General features: G+C 64.6%; 1 protein-coding gene across 1 annotated transcript; it reads left to right on the top strand.

Annotated features, from left to right (window-relative positions):
- Positions 1 to 159: 159 nt before the first annotated feature.
- CYTH2 (cytohesin 2) lies at positions 160 to 17,642 on the top strand. The gene is made up of 12 exons (XM_071801144.1): positions 160 to 298; positions 1,378 to 1,525; positions 2,668 to 2,734; positions 2,837 to 2,955; positions 4,157 to 4,237; positions 5,011 to 5,123; positions 7,636 to 7,784; positions 8,933 to 9,044; positions 12,690 to 12,766; positions 13,358 to 13,429; positions 15,396 to 15,550; positions 16,662 to 17,642. The coding sequence occupies exons 1-12, from the start codon at positions 280 to 282 to the stop codon at positions 16,747 to 16,749; spliced, it is 1,200 nt and encodes a 399-aa protein (XP_071657245.1). The 5' UTR covers positions 160 to 279; the 3' UTR covers positions 16,750 to 17,642.
- Positions 17,643 to 18,526: the final 884 nt, after the last annotated feature.

An 18,526-nucleotide genomic window follows, 5' to 3' on the forward strand; every position in this document is an offset into this window, starting at 1 on the left:
TATTGACTCCCTGACTGCTGATTGGTCAGCGTAGCTGCCTATCACCCAATTCGCGGCTGTCCCTCTTCCTATTGGGTACCGTGACGGGCTACGTCCCAGCGTCCGCTGCGGTTGGCGGTTCTGCCCCGTCCCTCAGGCCGGCGCTCGGTGATTGGCTGCGGTGGCGGCGTGGGGGCGGGCCCGGGCGGGGCGGGCGCCGCCGCGGCGGAGGAGGGCGGAGGAGCCGAGAGGAGCGGACGGAGCAGCCCCGGCCCGGCGCAAGGGGCCGCCGCGGCCGCCATGGAGGACGGAGTCTATGGTAGGCCCGGCGTGGGGAGGGAGGAGGCGGGAAGAGGCGCCGTTTGCCCCCCCGGGCTCCGTTGCTACGCTACGGTGGCCGCGTGGGGCCGATTCCGGGGGTGCGGTCACGTGAGGGGCGCACGGCGTTACCGGGGGGCGGGGGGGGTGGTCACGTGACAAGGCCGCACCGTTGCGCGGGGGGGGGGGGGGACACGACGACAATTCAAGGGCTGGGAGGGGGGCGTGGCTGTGATGTCCCAAACCGCGCCCACCTCTTTTGGCCAGGCCACGCCCCCTTTTGTCGGCCCGCCCCTTGCACGTGGTGTTGCATCGGGGCGGGGTTTAAGGGGAGAAGGGGCGGGGCTTAGGGGAAAGGGGCGGGGTTATGGCAAAGTGGGCGGGATTAGGGCCCAGGGCTCTGGGGCAGGGCGTGAGAAGGGGCGGGGCCTTCAGAAGAGGGTGTGGCTTCGGGAAAGGGTGGGCGGGGCTTAAGCAAAAGGGGCGGGGTTATGGCCTAAGGTTCCTCACTCTGGAGCAGGGGCGGGGCTTATGGGAGGGGGGTGGTGCCTTGTGACAGGGTGGGCGGGGCTTAATGAAAAGGGGCGGGGTTACATCTCCAAGGCTGCTGGCTCTGGACCAAGGGGGCGAAGGGTGCTTTGGGGGAAGTGGGTGGAGCTCGCAGGAAAGGGGCGTGTCCTAGTCCAAAGGGGCGTGGCCTGCGGGCAGGGGGCTGGCCTCGCTGCAGGGTGGGCATGGCTTAAGGAAAAGGGGCGGGGTTAGATCTCCAAGGCTCCTGACGCTGGAGCAAGAGGACGAGAGGTGCTTTGGGGGAAGTGGGTGGAGCTCGCAGGAAAGGGGCGTGTCCAACCGAAAAGAGGCGTGTCCTGCGGGCAGGGGGCTGGGCCTCGCTGCAGGGTGGGCGTGGCTTAATGAAAAGGGGCGGGGTTAGATCTCCAAGGCTCCTGACTCTGGACCAAGGGGCTGAAGGGTGCTTTGGGGGAAGTGGGTGGAGCTCGCAGGAAAGGGGCGTGTCCTATGCCAAAGAGGCGTGGCCTGTGGGCAGGGGGCATGTCCGTGACCCCCACCCCGCCCCCCCAGTGCCCCCCGACCTGACGGCGGAGGAGCGGCTGGAGCTCGAGAGCATCCGGCGGCGCAAGCAGGAGCTGCTGGGCGAGATCCAGCGGCTGCGCGAGGAGCTGAGCGAGGCCATGAGCGAGGTCGAGGGGCTGGAGGCCAACGAGGGCAGGTGGGACCCCCAAACACCCCCCCCGAACCTTCAGAGACCCCCCCCCGAGGCTCCAAAATACCCCCCAGGACCCACAAATGTCCCCCTTGGAACCCAAAATATCCCCCTGAAGCTCCAAAATACCCCTCAGGACCCACAAATATCCCCCCATTGACCCCAAATATTCCCCTGGAGCCCCCAAATACCCCCCCAATGTCCCCCAGAACCTCCAAAGACCCCCCTGAGGCTCCAAAATACCCCCCAGGACCCACAAATATCCCCCCATTGACCCCAAATATTCCCCCTGGAGCCCCCAAATACCCCCCCAGGACCCCCAAATATCCCCCCTGGAACCCCAAATAGCCCCATATAACCCCCCATTGACCCCAAGTATCCCCTCTGGAGCCCCCAGATAACCCCCAGGACCCCCAAATATCCGCCCAGGAACCCCAAATATCCCCCATTGACCCCAAATATCCCTCCTGGGACCCAAAATATCCCCTTGTGGCTCCAAAATACCCCCCAGGACCCACAAATATCCCCCCTGGAACCCCAAATAGCCCCCATATAATCCCCCATTGACCCCAAGTATCCCTCCTGGAGCCCCCAAATACCCCCCCAGGAACCCCAAATAACCCACCATTGACCCCAAATAACCCATCATTGACCCCAGATATCACCCCCTGGAACCCCCAGATATCCCCCCTGGAACCCCAAATTTCCCCCCCCAGGACCCCCAAACACCCCCCAAGGACCCCAAAATATCCCCCTATGACTCCAAAATTCCCCCCTGGACCCCCAAGTATTCCCCCCTGGAAACCCAAATAACCCCCCAGGAACCCCCCAAATATCCCCATGGAGCCCCAAATATCCCCCCCAGGACCCCAAATATTCCCCCCCTGGAGCCCCAAATAACGCCCTGGAACCCCCAAATATCCCCCCCCGGAACCTCCATTTACCCCCAGGAACCTCATATCCCCTCCTAGGACCCCCAAAATACCCCTCTGGTACCCCCATTATCCCCTGGCACCCCAAATCCCCCCCTGAGGCTCCAAAATCACCTCCAGGACCCTCAAATACCCCCCCTGACCCCCAAAACCCTTCCCCCAAAACCACTCTCAGACTTGGGGGTCCCCCTTGAACGTCCCCCCCTAACCCCACAGCAAAACCCTCCAGCGGAACCGTAAGATGGGGATGGGCCGCAAGAAATTCAACATGGACCCCAAAAAGGTGAGGGGCTCCCGGACACCTGGGTCCCCCCATCCTGGGGGGTGGATCCTGGGGACCCAGCTCCCTGATTTTGGGGGGTTTTGGGGTTTTTTGGGGGTGCAGGGGATCCAGTTCCTGGTGGAGAACGAGCTGCTGCGCCACACGGCCGAGGACATCGCGCGGTTCCTCTACAAGGGCGAGGGGCTCAACAAGACGGCCATCGGGGACTACCTGGGCGAGAGGTGGGGCTTAGGGACGGGGGCGGGGCTTCCCAAAGGGGGCGGGGCCTCCTGGGATGGGGCGTGGCTTCCTAAAAGAGGCGGAGCTTCCCCAAGCCCCCCCTTAGTATTTGGGACCAAGCCTTTGGGTTCAAGCTGAGGATGCTCTGGGTGATTGACAGGGGTGGGTGGGGCTTCCTGGGAGGGGGCGTGGCCTTCTGGGAGGGGGAGTGGCTTCCTAAAAGAGGCGGCGCTTCCCCAAGCCCACTCTTAGTATTTGGGACCAACCCCTTGGGTTCAGGCTAAGGATGCTCTGGGTGATTGACAGGGGTGGGTGGGGCTTCCTGGGAGGGGGAGTGGCCTCATGGGATGGGGCGTGGCTTCACAAAGTGGGTGGAGCTTCCCCAAGTGTCCGCATAGGAGTTTGGACCAAGCCCTTGGTTTCAGGCTAAGGAGGCTCTGGGTGATTGACAGGGGGTGGGTGTGGCTTCCTGGGAGGGGGCGTGGCTTCCTAAAAGAGGCGGAGCTTCCCCAAGCCCACCCTTAGTATTTGGGACCAGGCCTTTGGGTTCAAACTGAGGATGCTCTAGGTGATTGACAGGGGTGGGTGGGGCTTCCTGGGAGGGGGAGTGGCCTCATGGGATGGGGCGTGGCTTCACAAAGTGGGTGGAGCTTCCCCAAGTGTCCGCATAGGAGTTTGGACCAAGCCCTTGGTTTCAGGCTAAGGAGGCTCTGGGTGATTGACAGGGGGTGGGTGTGGCTTCCTGGGAGGGGGCGTGGCTTCCTAAAAGAGGCGGAGCTTCCCCAAACCCACCCTTAGTATTTGGGACCAACCACTTGGGTTCAGGCTAGGGATGCTCTGGGTGATTGACAGGCGGTGGGTGGGGCTTCCTGGAGGGGGAGTGGCTTCACAAAAGGGGTGGAGCTTCCCCGAGTGTCTCTGTAGGAGTTTGGACCAACCCTTTGGGTTCAGGCTGAGGATGCTCTGGGTGATTGACAGGGGTGGGTGGAGCTTTCCTGGGAGGGGGCGTGGCCACATAGGGGCGTGGCTTCCTAAAAGGGGCAGAGCTTCCCCAAGCCCCCCCCCTCTTTAGGAGTTTGAACCAACCCCTTGATTTCCGGCTGAGGATGCTCTGGGTGATTGACAGGGCATGATTGACGGGGGGTGGGTGGGGCTGCAGTGGGCGTGGCCTGGCAGTGATTGACAGCTAGGCCCCGCCCCCAGGGAGGAGTTCAACATCGGGGTGCTCCACGCCTTCGTGGATCTGCACGAGTTCACCGACCTCAACCTGGTGCAGGCGCTGAGGTGGGGGTCCCGGGGGGATTTGGGGGGTCCCGGGGGGATTTGGGGGGTCCCGGGGGCATTTGGGGGGTCCCAGTGCGATTTGGGGTTCCTGGGGGGATGAGGGGGGTCCCAGTGGTATTTGGGGGTCCTGGGTTGTAGTTGGGGGGTCCTGGGGGGATTAGGGAATGCTATTGGGATTTGAGGGGTCCCAGGTGGATTTGGGGGGTCCTGAGGGGATTAGGGGGTCCCAGTGGGATTTGGGGGTACTGGGGGGATTAGGGTGGGTCCCAGGGGGATTAGGGAGGTCCTGGGTGGATTTGGGGGGTCCTGGGGGGGATTTGGGGGGTCCCAGTGGGATTAGGGGGGTCCTGGGGGGGATTTGGGGGGTCCCAGGTGGATTTGGGGGGTCCTGGGGGAGATTAGGGGGTCCTGAGGGGATTTGGGGCTCCCAGAGGAATCTGAGGGGTCCTTAGGGGGGAATAGGGGATCCCTGGGGGGGAATTGGGGGGTCCTGGGGGGGATTTGGGGGTCCTGGGGGGATTTGGGGCTCCCAGGGAGATTTGGGGGTACTTGGGGGGTCCCATTTGGATTTGGGGGCTCCCAGGTGGATTAGGGGGTCCCGGGGGGATTAGGGGGTCCTTGGGGGGGATTTGGGTGTCCTGGGGGGATTAGGGGGTTCCAGGGGAATATTTGGGGGTCCAGGGTGTTATTTGGTGGTTCCAGGGGGAGATTTGGGGTCAATGGGAGGGGGGAGAATATGGGGGTGCGGTGGAGAATTTGGGGTCCCCCCCCAGACAGTTCCTGTGGAGCTTCCGGCTGCCGGGGGAGGCGCAAAAGATCGACCGCATGATGGAGGCGTTCGCCCAGCGCTACTGCCTCTGCAACCCCGGCGTCTTCCAGTGCACGGGTACCCCGAATCACCCCAGAACACCCCAAAATCACCCCAAAACACCCCTAAATACCCCCAGAACACCCCAAAATACCCCCAAAACAACCCAAAATACCCCAAAATACCCCCAAAATACCCCAAACACCCCAATATCCCAGCGCTACTGCCTCTGCAACCCCAGCGTGTTCCAGTGCACGGGTACCCCAAATCACCCCAGAACACCCCAAAATCACCCCAAAACACCCCTAAATACCCCCAGAACACCCCAAAATACCCCAAATACCCCCAAACAACCCCAAATACCCCCAAAACAACCCAAAATACCCCAAAATACCCCCAAAACACCCCAAACACCCCAATATCCCAGCGCTACTGCCTCTGCAACCCCGGCGTCTTCCAGTGCACGGGTACCCCGAATCACCCCAAAACACCCCAAAATCACCCCAAAACACCCCTAAATACCCCCAGAACACCCCAAAATACCTCCAGAACACCCCAAAATACCCCCAGAACACCCCAAAACACCCCCAAAACAACCCAAAATACCCCAAAATACCCCCAAAAAACCCCAAACACCCCAATATCCCAGCGCTACTGCCTCTGCAACCCCAGCGTGTTCCAGTGCACGGGTACCCCAAATCACCCCAAAATCACCCCAAAACACCCCAAAATACCCCCAGAACACCCCAAAATACCCCAAAATACCCCCAAACAACCCCAAATACCCCCAAAACAACCCAAAATACCCCAAAATACCCCCAAAACACCCCAAACACCCCAATATCCCAGCGCTACTGCCTCTGCAACCCCGGCGTCTTCCAGTGCACGGGTACCCCGAATCACCCCAAAACACCCCAAAATCACCCCAAAACACCCCTAAATACCCCCAGAACACCCCAAAATACCTCCAGAACACCCCAAAATACCCCCAGAACACCCCAAAACACCCCCAAAACAACCCAAAATACCCCAAAATACCCCCAAAAAACCCCAAACACCCCAATATCCCAGCGCTACTGCCTCTGCAACCCCAGCGTGTTCCAGTGCACGGGTACCCCAAATCACCCCAAAACACCCCAAATATCACCCCATTGACCCCAAATATCCCCCTTGGATCCCCAAATATTCCCCCATTGATCCCCAAATATCCCCCCATTGACCCCAAATATCCCCTTTGGATCCCCAAATCCCCCCATTGACCCCAAATATCCCCCTGGAACCCCCAAATATCGCCCCATTGACCCCAAATATCGCCCCATTGACCCCAAATATCCCCCCATTGACCCCCAAATATCCCCTTTGGATCCCCAAATCCCCCCATTGACCCCAAATATTCCCCCTGGAACCCCCAAATATCCCTCTATTGACCCCAAATATTCCTCCTGGTACCCCCAAATAACATCCTGGATCCCCAAATATCCTCCCATTGACCCCAAATATCCCCCCATTGACCCTAAATATCTCACCATTGACCCTAAATATCCTCCTGGAACCCCCAAATATCCCCCTTGTACCCCCAAATATGCCCCTGGAACCCCCAAATATACCCCTTGTACCCCCAAATACGCCTCTGGAACCCCCAAATATCCCCCTGGGACCCCAAATATCCCCCATTGACCCCAAACCCCCCCATTCCCCTGTCCCTCCAGGGGACCCCATTGACCCCAAATATCCCCCACTGACCCCAAATCCCCCCCATTCCCCTGTCCCTCCAGGGGACCCCATTGACCCCAAATATCCCCCATTGACCCCAAATCCCCCCCATTCCCCTGTCCCTCCAGGGACCCCATTGACCCCAAATATCCCCCATTGACCCCAAACCCCCCCATTCCCCTGTCCCTTCAGGGGACCCCATTGACCCCAAATATCCCCCATTGACCCCAAATCCCCCCCATTCCCCTGTCCCTCCAGGGACCCCATTGACCCCAAATATCCCCCATTGACCCCAAACCCCCCCATTCCCCTGTCCCTCCAGGGGACCCCATTGACCCCAAATATCCCCCATTGACCCCAAATCCCCCCCATTCCCCTGTCCCTCCAGGGGACCCCATTGACCCCAAATATCCCCCATTGACCCCAAATATCCCCCATTAACCCCAAACCCCCCCATTCCCCTGTCCCTCCAGGGGACCCCATTGACCCCAAATATCCCCCATTGACCCTAAATCCCCCCCATTCCCCTGTCCCTCCAGGGGACCCCATTGACCCCAAATATCCCCCATTGACCCCAAACCCCCCCATTCCCCTGTCCCTTCAGGGGACCCCATTGACCCCAAATATCCCCCATTGACCCCAAATCCCCCCCATTCCCCTGTCCCTCCAGGGGACCCCATTGACCCCAAATATCCCCCATTGACCCCAAATCCCCCCCATTCCCCTGTCCCTCCAGGGACCCCATTGACCCCAAGTCCCCCTCCATTCCCCTTATCCCCCCGCACCTTTTGCCCTCCCCTGACCCCCCCATTCCCCCCCAAGCCATGGGGTGTCCCCCAGCATTTCGGGGTCCCCCCCGACCCCCATGTCCCCGCAGACACGTGCTACGTGCTGTCCTTCGCCGTCATCATGCTCAACACCAGCCTGCACAACCCCAACGTGCGGGACAAGCCCTCGGCCGAGCGCTTCGTGGCCATGAACCGCGGCATCAACGACGGCGGCGACCTCCCCGAGGAGCTGCTGCGGGTGGGCGGGGCCTGGGGGCGTGGCCTGGGGGCGGGCGGGGCCGGGGGGTGTGGCCTATACCCTGGGGCAGGGCTCTGGGGTGAAGGGATGGGGACTCAGTAATGGAGAAATGCAGAGGGAGCTGCTGGGGGGCGTGCTCTATGGGGGCGTGGCCTGTGATGGAGGCGTGACCTGGTGGTGGGTGTGGCCGGGGGTGTGGCCTGGGGAGGGTGGAGCCTGGGGTGGGGCCCTAGGGTAGAGGGATGGAGGATCAGTAATGGAGAAGTGAAGAGAGAGCTGCTGGGGGCGTGGTCTGGGGGTGGGAGTGGCCGGGGGCGTGGCCTGGGGGCGGGACCTGGGAGTGGGCGGGGCTCTGGGGTGAAGGGATGGGGGTCAGTAATGGAGAAGTGTAGAGGGAGCTGCTGGGGGGGCGTGCTCTATGGGGGCGTGGCCTGGTGGTGGGCGTGGCCGGGGGTGTGGCCTGGGGAGGGTGGAGCCTGGGGCGGGGCCCTAGGGTGAAGGGATGGAGGATCAGTAATGGAGAAATGAAGAGGGAGCTGCTGGGGGGCGGGGCCTATTGGGGCGGGGCCTGTGATGGGCGGGGCATGGGGGTGGGGTTTCAGGGGGAGGGGAACCTCGTAGCTCTGGGCGGTGTCAGTCACTGTAGGTGGGGCTTGTGACTCTGTGGGCGTGGCCTGTCACTATGGGTGGGGCTTGTGGATGTGTGGGCGGGGCTTGATGCTCTGTGGGCGGGGTCAAAGGCTGTGGGCGTGGCTTGATGCTCTGTGGGCGTGGCTTGTGTCTTTGTGGGCGTGGCCAAACCCTGTGAGTGTGGCTTTTGGCTCTGTGGGTGTGGCCAGCCACTGTGGGCGGGGCTCGTGGCTCTGTGGGTGGGGCCTGTCACTATGGGAGGAGCTTGAGGCGCTGTGGGCGGGGTCAGTCACTGTGGGTGGGGCTTGTGGCTGTGTGGGTGGGGTCAGTTACTGTGGGTGGGGCTTGTGGCTGTGTGGGCGGGGTCTGTGGTTGTGGGTGGAGCCAGGGGCTTTGTCCAGCCCTGCAACCTCGCGAGGGGGATGGGAGGGAGCGTTTCCTTTGGGGTGGGCGTGGCCGTGGTGGGCGTGGCCCACTCTGACCCCGCCCCCCATGCCCCCCCCCCCCCCCTCTTCCAGAACCTGTACGAGAGCATCCGCAGCGAACCCTTCAAGATCCCCGAGGACGATGGCAACGATCTGACCCACACGTTCTTCAACCCCGACCGCGAGGGCTGGCTGCTCAAGCTGGGTGAGACACGCCCCCTTCCCGGCCACGCCCCCTTCCCCCCCTCTGGCCCCACCCCCTCTTCCCCGGACACCTGGGTCCTTTCTATTATCTGTCTCTGGCTGCTCAAGCTGGGTAGACACGCCCCCTTCTTCACACACGCCCCCTTCTTCACACACGCCCCCTTCCTCAGACACACCCACTTCCCCAGACACGCCCCCTTCCATGGACACACCCCCTTCCTCAGACACGCCCTCCCCCGGTGGCTCCACCCCCTCCCCCTGGCCCCACCTCCTCCCTCTGGTTCCACTGGGTCCTCTCTTAATCTCTTGAGACACGCCCCCTACATGGCCACGCCCCCTTCTCTGGCCACTCCCGCTGCATGGCCACGCCCCCTTCTCTGGCCACTCCCCCTGCATGGCCACACCCCCTTCTCTGGCCACACCACCATGGCTCCACCCCCTCCCTCAGTCTCTCCGGCCATGCCCCCTGCATGACCACACCCCCTTCCCGGCCACGCCCCCATGGCCACGCCCCTTACAGGCCACGCCCACTGCCAGCCCCACCCTTCTCTCTGCTCCACCCTCCCCCGGACGCCTGGGTCCTTTCTGTTCTCTGTCTCTGTCCCCTCTGTGGCCACTCGGGGTGTCCCCCCTCCTCACTTCCCTCCCAGTGCCCCCCCGTCCCCCCCAGTTCCCTCCCAGTGCACCCAGTTCCCTTCCCATTTCCTTCCAGTTCCCCCAGTGCCCCCAGTTCCTCCCAGTTCCCTCCAGTGCCCCCAATTCCCCTCCCAGTCCCCTAAATCCCCTCCTAGTCCCTCCCAGTTCCATCCCAGTTCCCCCCAGTTCCTCCCAGTTCCCCCCAGTGCCCCCAGTCCCCCTCCCATTCCCTCTCAGTTCCACTCAGTCCCTCCCAGTTCCTCCAATCCCCCTCCCAGTCTCTCCCAGTCCCTCCCAGTTCCCCCTAGTTCCCTCCCAGTCCCTCCCAGTCCCCTCCAGTGCCCCAAATCCAACCCCAGTCCCTCCCAGTCCCTCCCAGTCTCCCCCGGTTCCCCCAGCCCCCTCCCAGTTCTCTCCCAGTGCCCCCAATCCCCCTCCCAGTTCCCCCCCAGTCCCTCCCAGTCCCCACCAGTTCCCTCCCAGTTCCTCCCAGTCCCCTCCAGTCCTTCCCAGTTCCCCCAGTTCCCCTCCCAGTCCCCCCCAGTTCCCTCCCAGTGCCCCCCAGTCCCTCCCAGTCCCTCCCAGTTCCTCCCAGTGCCCCCAATCCCCCTCCCAGTCCCCCCCAGTTCCCTCCCAGTCTCCCCAATCCCCTACCCAGTGCCCCCCAGTCCCTCACAGTCCCTCCCAGTTCCTCCCAGTGCCGCCAATCCCCCTCCCAGTCCCTCCCAGTTCCCCCCCAGTCCCTCCCAATCCCCCTCCCAGTCCCCCCAATTCCCCTCCCAGTTCCCTCCCAGTTCCCCCCCAGTTCCCTCCCAATCCCCCTCCCAGTCCCCCCAGTCCCTCCCAGTCCCTCCCAGTGCCCCCAATCCCCCTCCCAGTGCCCCCCAGTCCCTCCCAGTTCCTCCCAGTGCCCCCAATCCCCCTCCCAGTTCCCCCCAGTCCCTCCCAGTCCCTCCCAGTGCCCCCCAGTCCCTCCCAGTGGCCCCCAGTCCCTCCCAGTCCCTCCCAGTTCCCCCCCAGTCCCTCCCAATCCCCCTCCCAGTCCCCCCAGTTCCCCTCCCAGTTCCCTCCCAGTTCCTCCCAGTGCCCCCAATCCCCCTCCCAGTTCCCCCCAGTGCCCCCCAGTCCCTCCCAGTGCCCCCCAGTCCCTCCCAGTGGCCCCCAGTCCCTCCCAGTCCCTCCCAGTTCCCCCCCAGTCCCTCCCAATCCCCCTCCCAGTCCCCCCAGTTCCCCTCCCAGTTCCCTCCCAGTACCTCCCAGTGCCCCCAATCCACCTCCCAGTGCCCCCCAGTCCCTCCCAGTCCCTCCCAGTGCCCCCCAGTCCCTCCCAGTTCCCCCCCAGTCCCTCCCAGTCCCCCCAGTTCCCCTCCCAGTTCCCTCCCAATCCCCCCCAGTTCCCCCAATCCCCCTCCCAGTTCCTCCCAGTCCCTCCCAGTCCCCCCCAGTTCCCCGGGGGTGGGGGGGGCGGTTCCGTGTGGCCATTACTGACGTTTCCTGTTTCTCTTCCTCTCTCTGTCCCCCCCCCATCCCCAACCCCCCCATTCTGTCCCCCCCCATCCCCCCCCCCCAATGCTGATGCCCGGCCCGGCCCCCCCAGGAGGTACGTATGGGGGGGGGGGGGGATGGGAAGGGGGGGGCAGCACCCAGGGACCCCCAAAAATTCCCTGGGACCCCCCAGAAAATTGTGGACCCCCCAAAACATTATGACCCCCCCCAAAAAAATTGTAACCCCCCCCCAAAATATTGTGACCCCCCCCCAACCCCTCTGGATCCTCCTGGTGCCCCCCAGAACCTTTTAGGGTCCCCCCGGCCCCCAAAACCCCTCTGGACACCCCCAGTGTCCCTCCCAACTTCATTGGGACCCCCCCCCGAGCTTTTTTGGGTCCCCATGACCCCCCTGGACCCCCCCCCCCCCCATGGCCCCCCTGACCTCATTGGGGACCCCCCAGGACCCCCCCCAAGGCTTTTTGGGTCCCCTGGCCCCCCCCCCAGGACCCCCCCCAACCTCACTGGGGACCCCCAAGACCCCCAATGTCCCCCATGTCCCCCCCAGACGCCTCTTGACCCCCTCCAGGGTCCCCGACCTCATTGAGCCCCCCCAAGGCCCCCCCCCAAAGTCTCTGGGCCCCTCCCAGGACCCCCCCAGAGCCTTTTTGGGTCCCCATGACCCCCCTGGACCCCCACCCAGGGTCCCCCCCGACCTCATTGGGGACCCCCAAGTCCCCCCCAGACCCCTCTGGACCCCCCACCCAGGTTCCCCCCAACCTCATTGGGGGTCCCCCCAGACCCCCCATGTCCCCCCAAGACCCCTCTGGACCCCCACCCAGGGTCACCCCCAACCTCATTCACCCCCCAAACCCCACCCCCCAAAGTCTCCAGGTCCCTCCCAGGGCCCCCCCAGAGCCTTTTTGGGTCCCCATGACTCCCCTGGACCCCCCCAGGACCCCCGCGACCTCATTGGGGGCCCCCAAGTCCCCCCAAGACCCCTCTGGACCCCCCACCCAGGTTCCCCCCAACCTCATTGGGGGTCCCCCCAGACCCCCCATGTCCCCCCAAGACCCCTCTGGACCCCCCCACCAGGGTCCCCCCAACCTAATTGGGGGTCCCCGCAGACCCCCCATGTCCCCTCCAGACCCCTCTTGACCCCCCCCAGGGTCCCCCCAACCTCATAGGGGGTCCCCCCAGACCCCCCATGTCCCCCCCAGACCCCTCTTGACCACCCCCAGGGTCCCCCAACATAATTGGGGGTCCCCCCAGACCCCCCATGTCCCCCCCAGACCCCTCTTGACCCCCCCAGGGTCCCCCCAACCTCATTGGGGTCCCCCCAGACCCCCCATGTCCCCCCCAGACCCCTCTTGACTCCCCCCAGGGTCCCCCCAACCTCATTGAGGCCCCCCCAAGATCCCCCCCCAAAGTCTCTGGGCCCCTCTCAGGCCCCCCCCAGAGCCTTTTGGGACCCCCCCGACCCCCCCATTTTTTGGGCCCCCCCTGACCGCCGTGTCCCCCCCAGGCGGGCGGGTGAAGACGTGGAAGCGCCGCTGGTTCATCCTCACCGACAACTGTCTCTATTACTTCGAGTACACGACGGTGAGACCCCCCCCAAAAAATACCCCCCCCAAACCCCCCTGAACCCCCAAACCCCCCCCTTGAACCCCCAAATCCCCCTGAACCCCCATAACCCTCCATAACCCCCCTGACCCCCCATAACCCATGGGGTCATTTAGGTACCCCCCCCATGACCCCCCCTGATTGTCTCTGGTGCTCCCCCCCCCAAAAAATACCCCCCCCCAGGTATCCCCCCAACCTCATTGGGGACCCTCCCAGTGTCTCTGGGCTCCCCCAAGACCCCCCCTGATCTTATTGGGACCCCCCCAGAGCCTTTTGGGGTCCACCCCACCCCCTTGGACCCCCACCCAGGGCCCCCCTGACCCCCTTGGACCCCCACCCAGGGCCCCCCTGACCTCATTGGGGACCCCCCCAGGACCCCCCCAGAGCCTTTTGGGACCCCCCTGCCCCCCCCAGGGCCCTCCCAACCCCATTGGGGACCCCCCAAGACCCCTCCAGGACCCCCCCAAACCCCCTGGACCCCCCACTCCAAGTCCCTGGGCCCCCCCCCAGGACCCCCCAGGAGCCTTTTTGGGGACCCCCTGGATCCCCCCGACCATGTCCCCCCCCCAGGACAAGGAGCCCCGCGGCATCATCCCCCTGGAGAACCTGAGCATCCGTGAGGTGGAGGATCCCCGGAAACCGGTGAGACCCCCGGGACCCCCCAGGACCCCCCATAACCCCCCTACGAACCCCCCCGACCCCCCCATAACCTCTCTGACCCCCCATAACGCCCCGTGAACCCCCTGACCCCCCCCAAACCTCCATGACTCCCAATGAACCCCCATAACCCCCCGATCCCCCCCATGAGCCCCCCATAACCCCCCATGAACCCCCAACCCCCCCTGACCCTCCATAACCCCCCTTGAGCCCCCCATGACCCCCCATGAACCCCCTGACCCCCCCTGAACCCCCATAACCCCCCTGACCCCCCAATCCCCTATGAACCCCCTGACCCCCCATGAACCCCCAACCCCCCCTGACCCTCCATAACCCCCCTTGAGCCCCCCATGACCCCCCATGAACCCCCTGACCCCCCCGACCCTCCATAACCCCCCTTGAGCCCCCCATGACCGCCCCATGAACCCCCAACCCCCCCTGAACCCCCATAACCCCCCTGAGCCCCCAATCCCCCATGAACCCTCTGACCCCCCATGAACCCCCTGACCCCCCTGAACCCCCATAACCCCCCTGACCCCCCAATCCCCTATGAACCCCCGACCCCCCATGAACCCCCAACCCCCCCTGACCCTCCATAACCCCCCTTGAGTCCCCCATGACCCCCATGAACCCCCTGACCCCCCCTGAACCCCCATAACCCCCCTGACCCCCCAATCCCCCATGACCCCCCTGACCCCCCCATGAACCCCCAACCCCCCCGACCCTCCATAACCCCCCTTGAGCCCCCCATGACCCCCATGAACCCCCTGACCCCCCCTGAACCCCCATAACCCCCCTGACCCCCCAATCCCCTATGAACCCCCTGACCCCCCATGAACCCCCAACCCCCCCTGACCCTCCATAACCCCCCCTTGAGCCCCCCATGACCCCCATGAACCCCCTGACCCCCCCTGAACCCCCATAACCCCCCTGACCCCCCAATCCCCTATGAACCCCCATAACCCCCATGAACTCCCCAACCCCCCATGACCCCCCATAACTTCCCTGACTCCCCATGACCCCCCAGAACCCCCCCTGACCCCTCCATGCACCCCCCAACCCCCCCTGAATCCCCCTAAACCCCCCTGACCCCCCCATAACCCCCCTAACCCCCCCTCATCCCCCATGACCCCCCTGACCCCCCATGAACCCCCCCGAACCCCATAACCCCCCTGACCCCCCCAATCCCCTATAAACCCCTCAATCCCCCATAACCCCCCATAACCCCCCTGACCCCCCCAAACCCCCATGATTCCCCATGAACCCCCATAATCCCCCATGAACCCCTGACCCCTGCCATGAACCCCCCCTGAAACCACCGACCCCCCATGACCCCCTGGCCCCCCCAAATCGCTGTGTCCCCCCCATTCTAACCCCATCTCCCCCATTTTCATGTGTCCCCCCCAATTTGCTCTTCCCCCCCTTTCAATGCCCCATTCCCACCTCTCCATCCCCACCAAGGGGCGGCTCATCCACCCCCATTTCCCACCCCAAAACCCCCCAAAACCCCCCAAAAACCCCCCAAACCCCCCCAAATCGCTGTGTCCCCCCCATTCTAACCCTGTCCCCCCCCATTTTCATGTGTCCCCCCCCAATTTGCTCTTCCCCCCTTTCAATGCCCCATTCCCACCTCTCCATCCCCACCAAGGGGCGGCTCATCCACCCCCATTTCCCACCCCAAACCCCCCCAAAAACCCCATAAACCCCCCCAAACCCCCCCCAAACCCCCTCAAATCACTGTGCCCCCCCCTATTTTGATGTTCCCCCCCCAATTTGCTCTTCCCCCCCTTTCAATGCCCCATTCCCACCTCTCCATCCCCACCAAGGGGCGGCTCATCCATCCCCATTTCCCACCCCAAAACCCCCCAAAACCCCCCAAAAACCCCCCAAACCCCCCCAAATCGCTGTGTCCCCCCCCCTTCTAACCCCCCCATTTCCCCGTGCCCCCCAGCACTGCTTCGAGCTCTACATCCCCAACAACAAGGGCCAGCTCATCAAAGCCTGCAAGACCGAGGCCGACGGGCGGGTGGTCGAGGGCAACCACGTCGTCTATCGCATCTCGGCCCCCACGCGCGACCAGAAGGACGAGTGGATCAAATCCATACAGTGAGCGCCCCGAAATACCCCCCCGTGCCCCAAAATACCCCCCCGTGCCCTAAAAGACCCCCCCGCGCCCCAAAAATCCCGCCTGATTGGGCGCAATGGGCTGGAGGGACCCAGGCGTCCGGGAGGGACCCAGGCGTCCGGGAGGATGGGGGACACTGAACCCCCTCCTTAGGGACCCCTAAAGCTTCTGGGGACCCCAAAATACCCCCGGGACCCCAAAATACCCCCCCACACCCCAAAAATCCCATCTGAGGCGTCCCCATGGGCTGGGGATGCACTTAAGGTGCTGGGGGGACCCAGGCGTCCGGGAGGGACCCAGGCGTCCGGGAGGATGGAGGACAATGAACCCCCTCCTGAGGGACCCCTAAACCTTCTGGGGACCCCAAAATACCCCAAGGACCCCAAAATACCCCCTACACCCCAAAAATCCCACCTGAGGGGTCCCCATGGGCTGGGGATGCACTTAAGGTGCTGGGGGGACCCAGGCGTCCGGGAGGGACCCAGGCGTCCGGGAGCATGTGGGACACTGAACCCCCTCCTGAGGGACCCCCAAACCTTCTGGGGACCCCAAAATACCCCAAGGACCCCAAAATACCCCCTACACCCCAAAAATCCCATCTGAGGCGTCCCCATGGGCTGGGGATGCACTTAAGGTGCTGGGGGGACCCAGGCGTCCGGGAGGGACCCAGGCGTCCGGGAGGATGGAGGACAATGAACCCCCCTCCTGAGGGACCCCTAAAGCTTCTGGGGACCCCAAAATACCCCAAGGACCCCAAAATACCCCCCCATACCCCAAAAATCCCGCCTGATTGGACCCAATGAGCTGGAGGGACCCAGGCGTCCAGGGAGGACCCAGGCGTCCGGGGAGGACCCAGGTGTCCGGGGGAGGACCCAGGCGTCCTGGGGGGACCCAGGCATCCGGGGAGGACTCAGGTGTCTGGTGGGGGACCCAGGCGTCCGGGAGGACCCAGGCGTCTTTGGGAGGACCCAGGCGTCCGGGGGAGGACCCAGGTGTCTGGGGAGGACCCAGGCGTCCGGGGGAGGACCCAGGCGTCCGGGAGTGGGTTCCTGGGGTGGGGGGACACCCCAAAACCCCCTGTGTCCCCCCCAGGGCCGCCGTGAGCGTGGACCCGTTCTATGAGATGTTGGCCGCCCGCAAGAAACGCATCTCGGTGAAGAAGAAACAGGAGCAGCCCTGAACGGGGGGGGCTGGGACCCCCCCGGGACCCCCCTGGACCACACAGGACCCCCCCGGACAACAGTGGACCCTCCCAGACCATGAGGGACCCCCAGGACATCAATGGACCCCCCCCGGACCATAGTGGATCCTCCCAGGACCACACAGGACCCCCCCAGACAACAGTGGACCCTCCCAGACCACGAGGGACCCCCAGGACATCAATGGACCCCCCCTGGACCATAATGGACCCTCCCAGGACATCAGTGGACACCCCCAGACCACGAGGGACCCCCCCCAGGACTCCCCCAAACCACAATGGACCCTCCCACAACATCAGTGGGACCTCCCCAGACCACAATGGACCCTCCCAGGACCCCTCCAGACAGCAATGGGACCCCCCCCAAACCACACAGGACCCCCCCCCAGGACAACAATGGACCCCCCAGAACACAATGGACCCTCCCAGGACCCCCCCAGGACATCAATGGACCCCCCCAGACCACAATGGATCCTCCCAGGACCACACAAGACCCCCCCAGGACCACAATGGACCCTCCGAGGACCCCCCAGAGAAAAATAGGACCCCCCCCCGAACCACACAGGACCCTCCCCCAAGACAACAATGGACCCCCCCCAGACCACAATGGAACCTCCCAGGACCATGAGGGACCCCCGCCAAACAACAATGGACCATCCCAAACCACAATAGACCTTCCAGGACCCCCCCAAACTACAATGGACCCTTCCAGGACCACCAGGCCCCCCCCAGGACTATGAGGGGACCCCCCCAGTTTCACCCCCCTCCCAGTTCCCCCCAGTCCCTCCCAGTTTGGCTCTGGGGGTCCCTTGGGGGGGTCTCTGTCCCCCCCCCTTTATTTATGGCCCCTCCCCCATTAAAGCTGGTGAACACGGGGGGGGCTCCGGCTGCTTTGGGGGGGCCCGGACGCCTGGGTCCCCTCAGGGGGGGGGGGGAGGGGAAGGCCGGGGGGGGTGGGGGGAGCGGTGGCTCCTTATAAGGTTTTATTTCACATTTTGGGGGAAAAAAACAGCATTTTGGGGGTGGGTGGGCTGTCCTCCCCCCCCCCGGCCACCAGGGGGGACCCAGGCGTTCGGGGGGACCCAGGCGTCCGGGAGGGGACCCAGGCGTCCGGAAGAGGTCAAGGGCTGCTTGTGCGGGGGGACCCAGGTGTCCGGGAGGGGACCCAGGCGTCCGGAAGAGGTCAAGGGCTGCTTGTGCGGGGGGACCCAGGTGTCCGGGAGGGGACCCAGGCGTCCGGGAGGGGACCCAGGCGTCCGGGAGGGGACCCAGGCGTCCGGAAGAGGTCAAGGGCTGCTTGTGCGGGGGGACCCAGGTGTCCGGGAGGGGACCCAGGCGTCCGGGAGGGGACCCAGGCGTCCGGGAGGGGACCCAGGCGTCCGGAAGAGGTCAAGGGCTGCTTGTGCGGGGGGACCCAGGTGTCCGGGAGGGGACCCAGGCGTCCGGGAGGGGTCGAGGGCTGCCTGTGGGAGGGACCCAGGCGTCCGGGAGGGGACCCAGGCGTCCGGGAGGGGTCAAGCGCTGCCCTGTGGGGGGGACCCAGGCATCCGGGAGGGGACCCAGGCGTTCGGGAGGGGTCAAGCGCTGCCTGTGGGGGGGACCCAGGCGTCCGGTGGGGGGACCCAGGCGTCCGGGGAGGACTCAGGCATCCGGGAGAGGACCCAGGCGTCCGGGAGGGGACCCAGGCGTCCGGAAGAGGTCAAGGGCTGCTGGTGCGGGGGGACCCAGGCGTCCGGGGGGGACCCAGGCGTCCGGGGGT

Source organism: Patagioenas fasciata, chromosome 35 (genome assembly GCF_037038585.1).
Source record: "Patagioenas fasciata isolate bPatFas1 chromosome 35, bPatFas1.hap1, whole genome shotgun sequence".
Lineage (NCBI taxonomy): Eukaryota > Metazoa > Chordata > Aves > Columbiformes > Columbidae > Patagioenas > Patagioenas fasciata.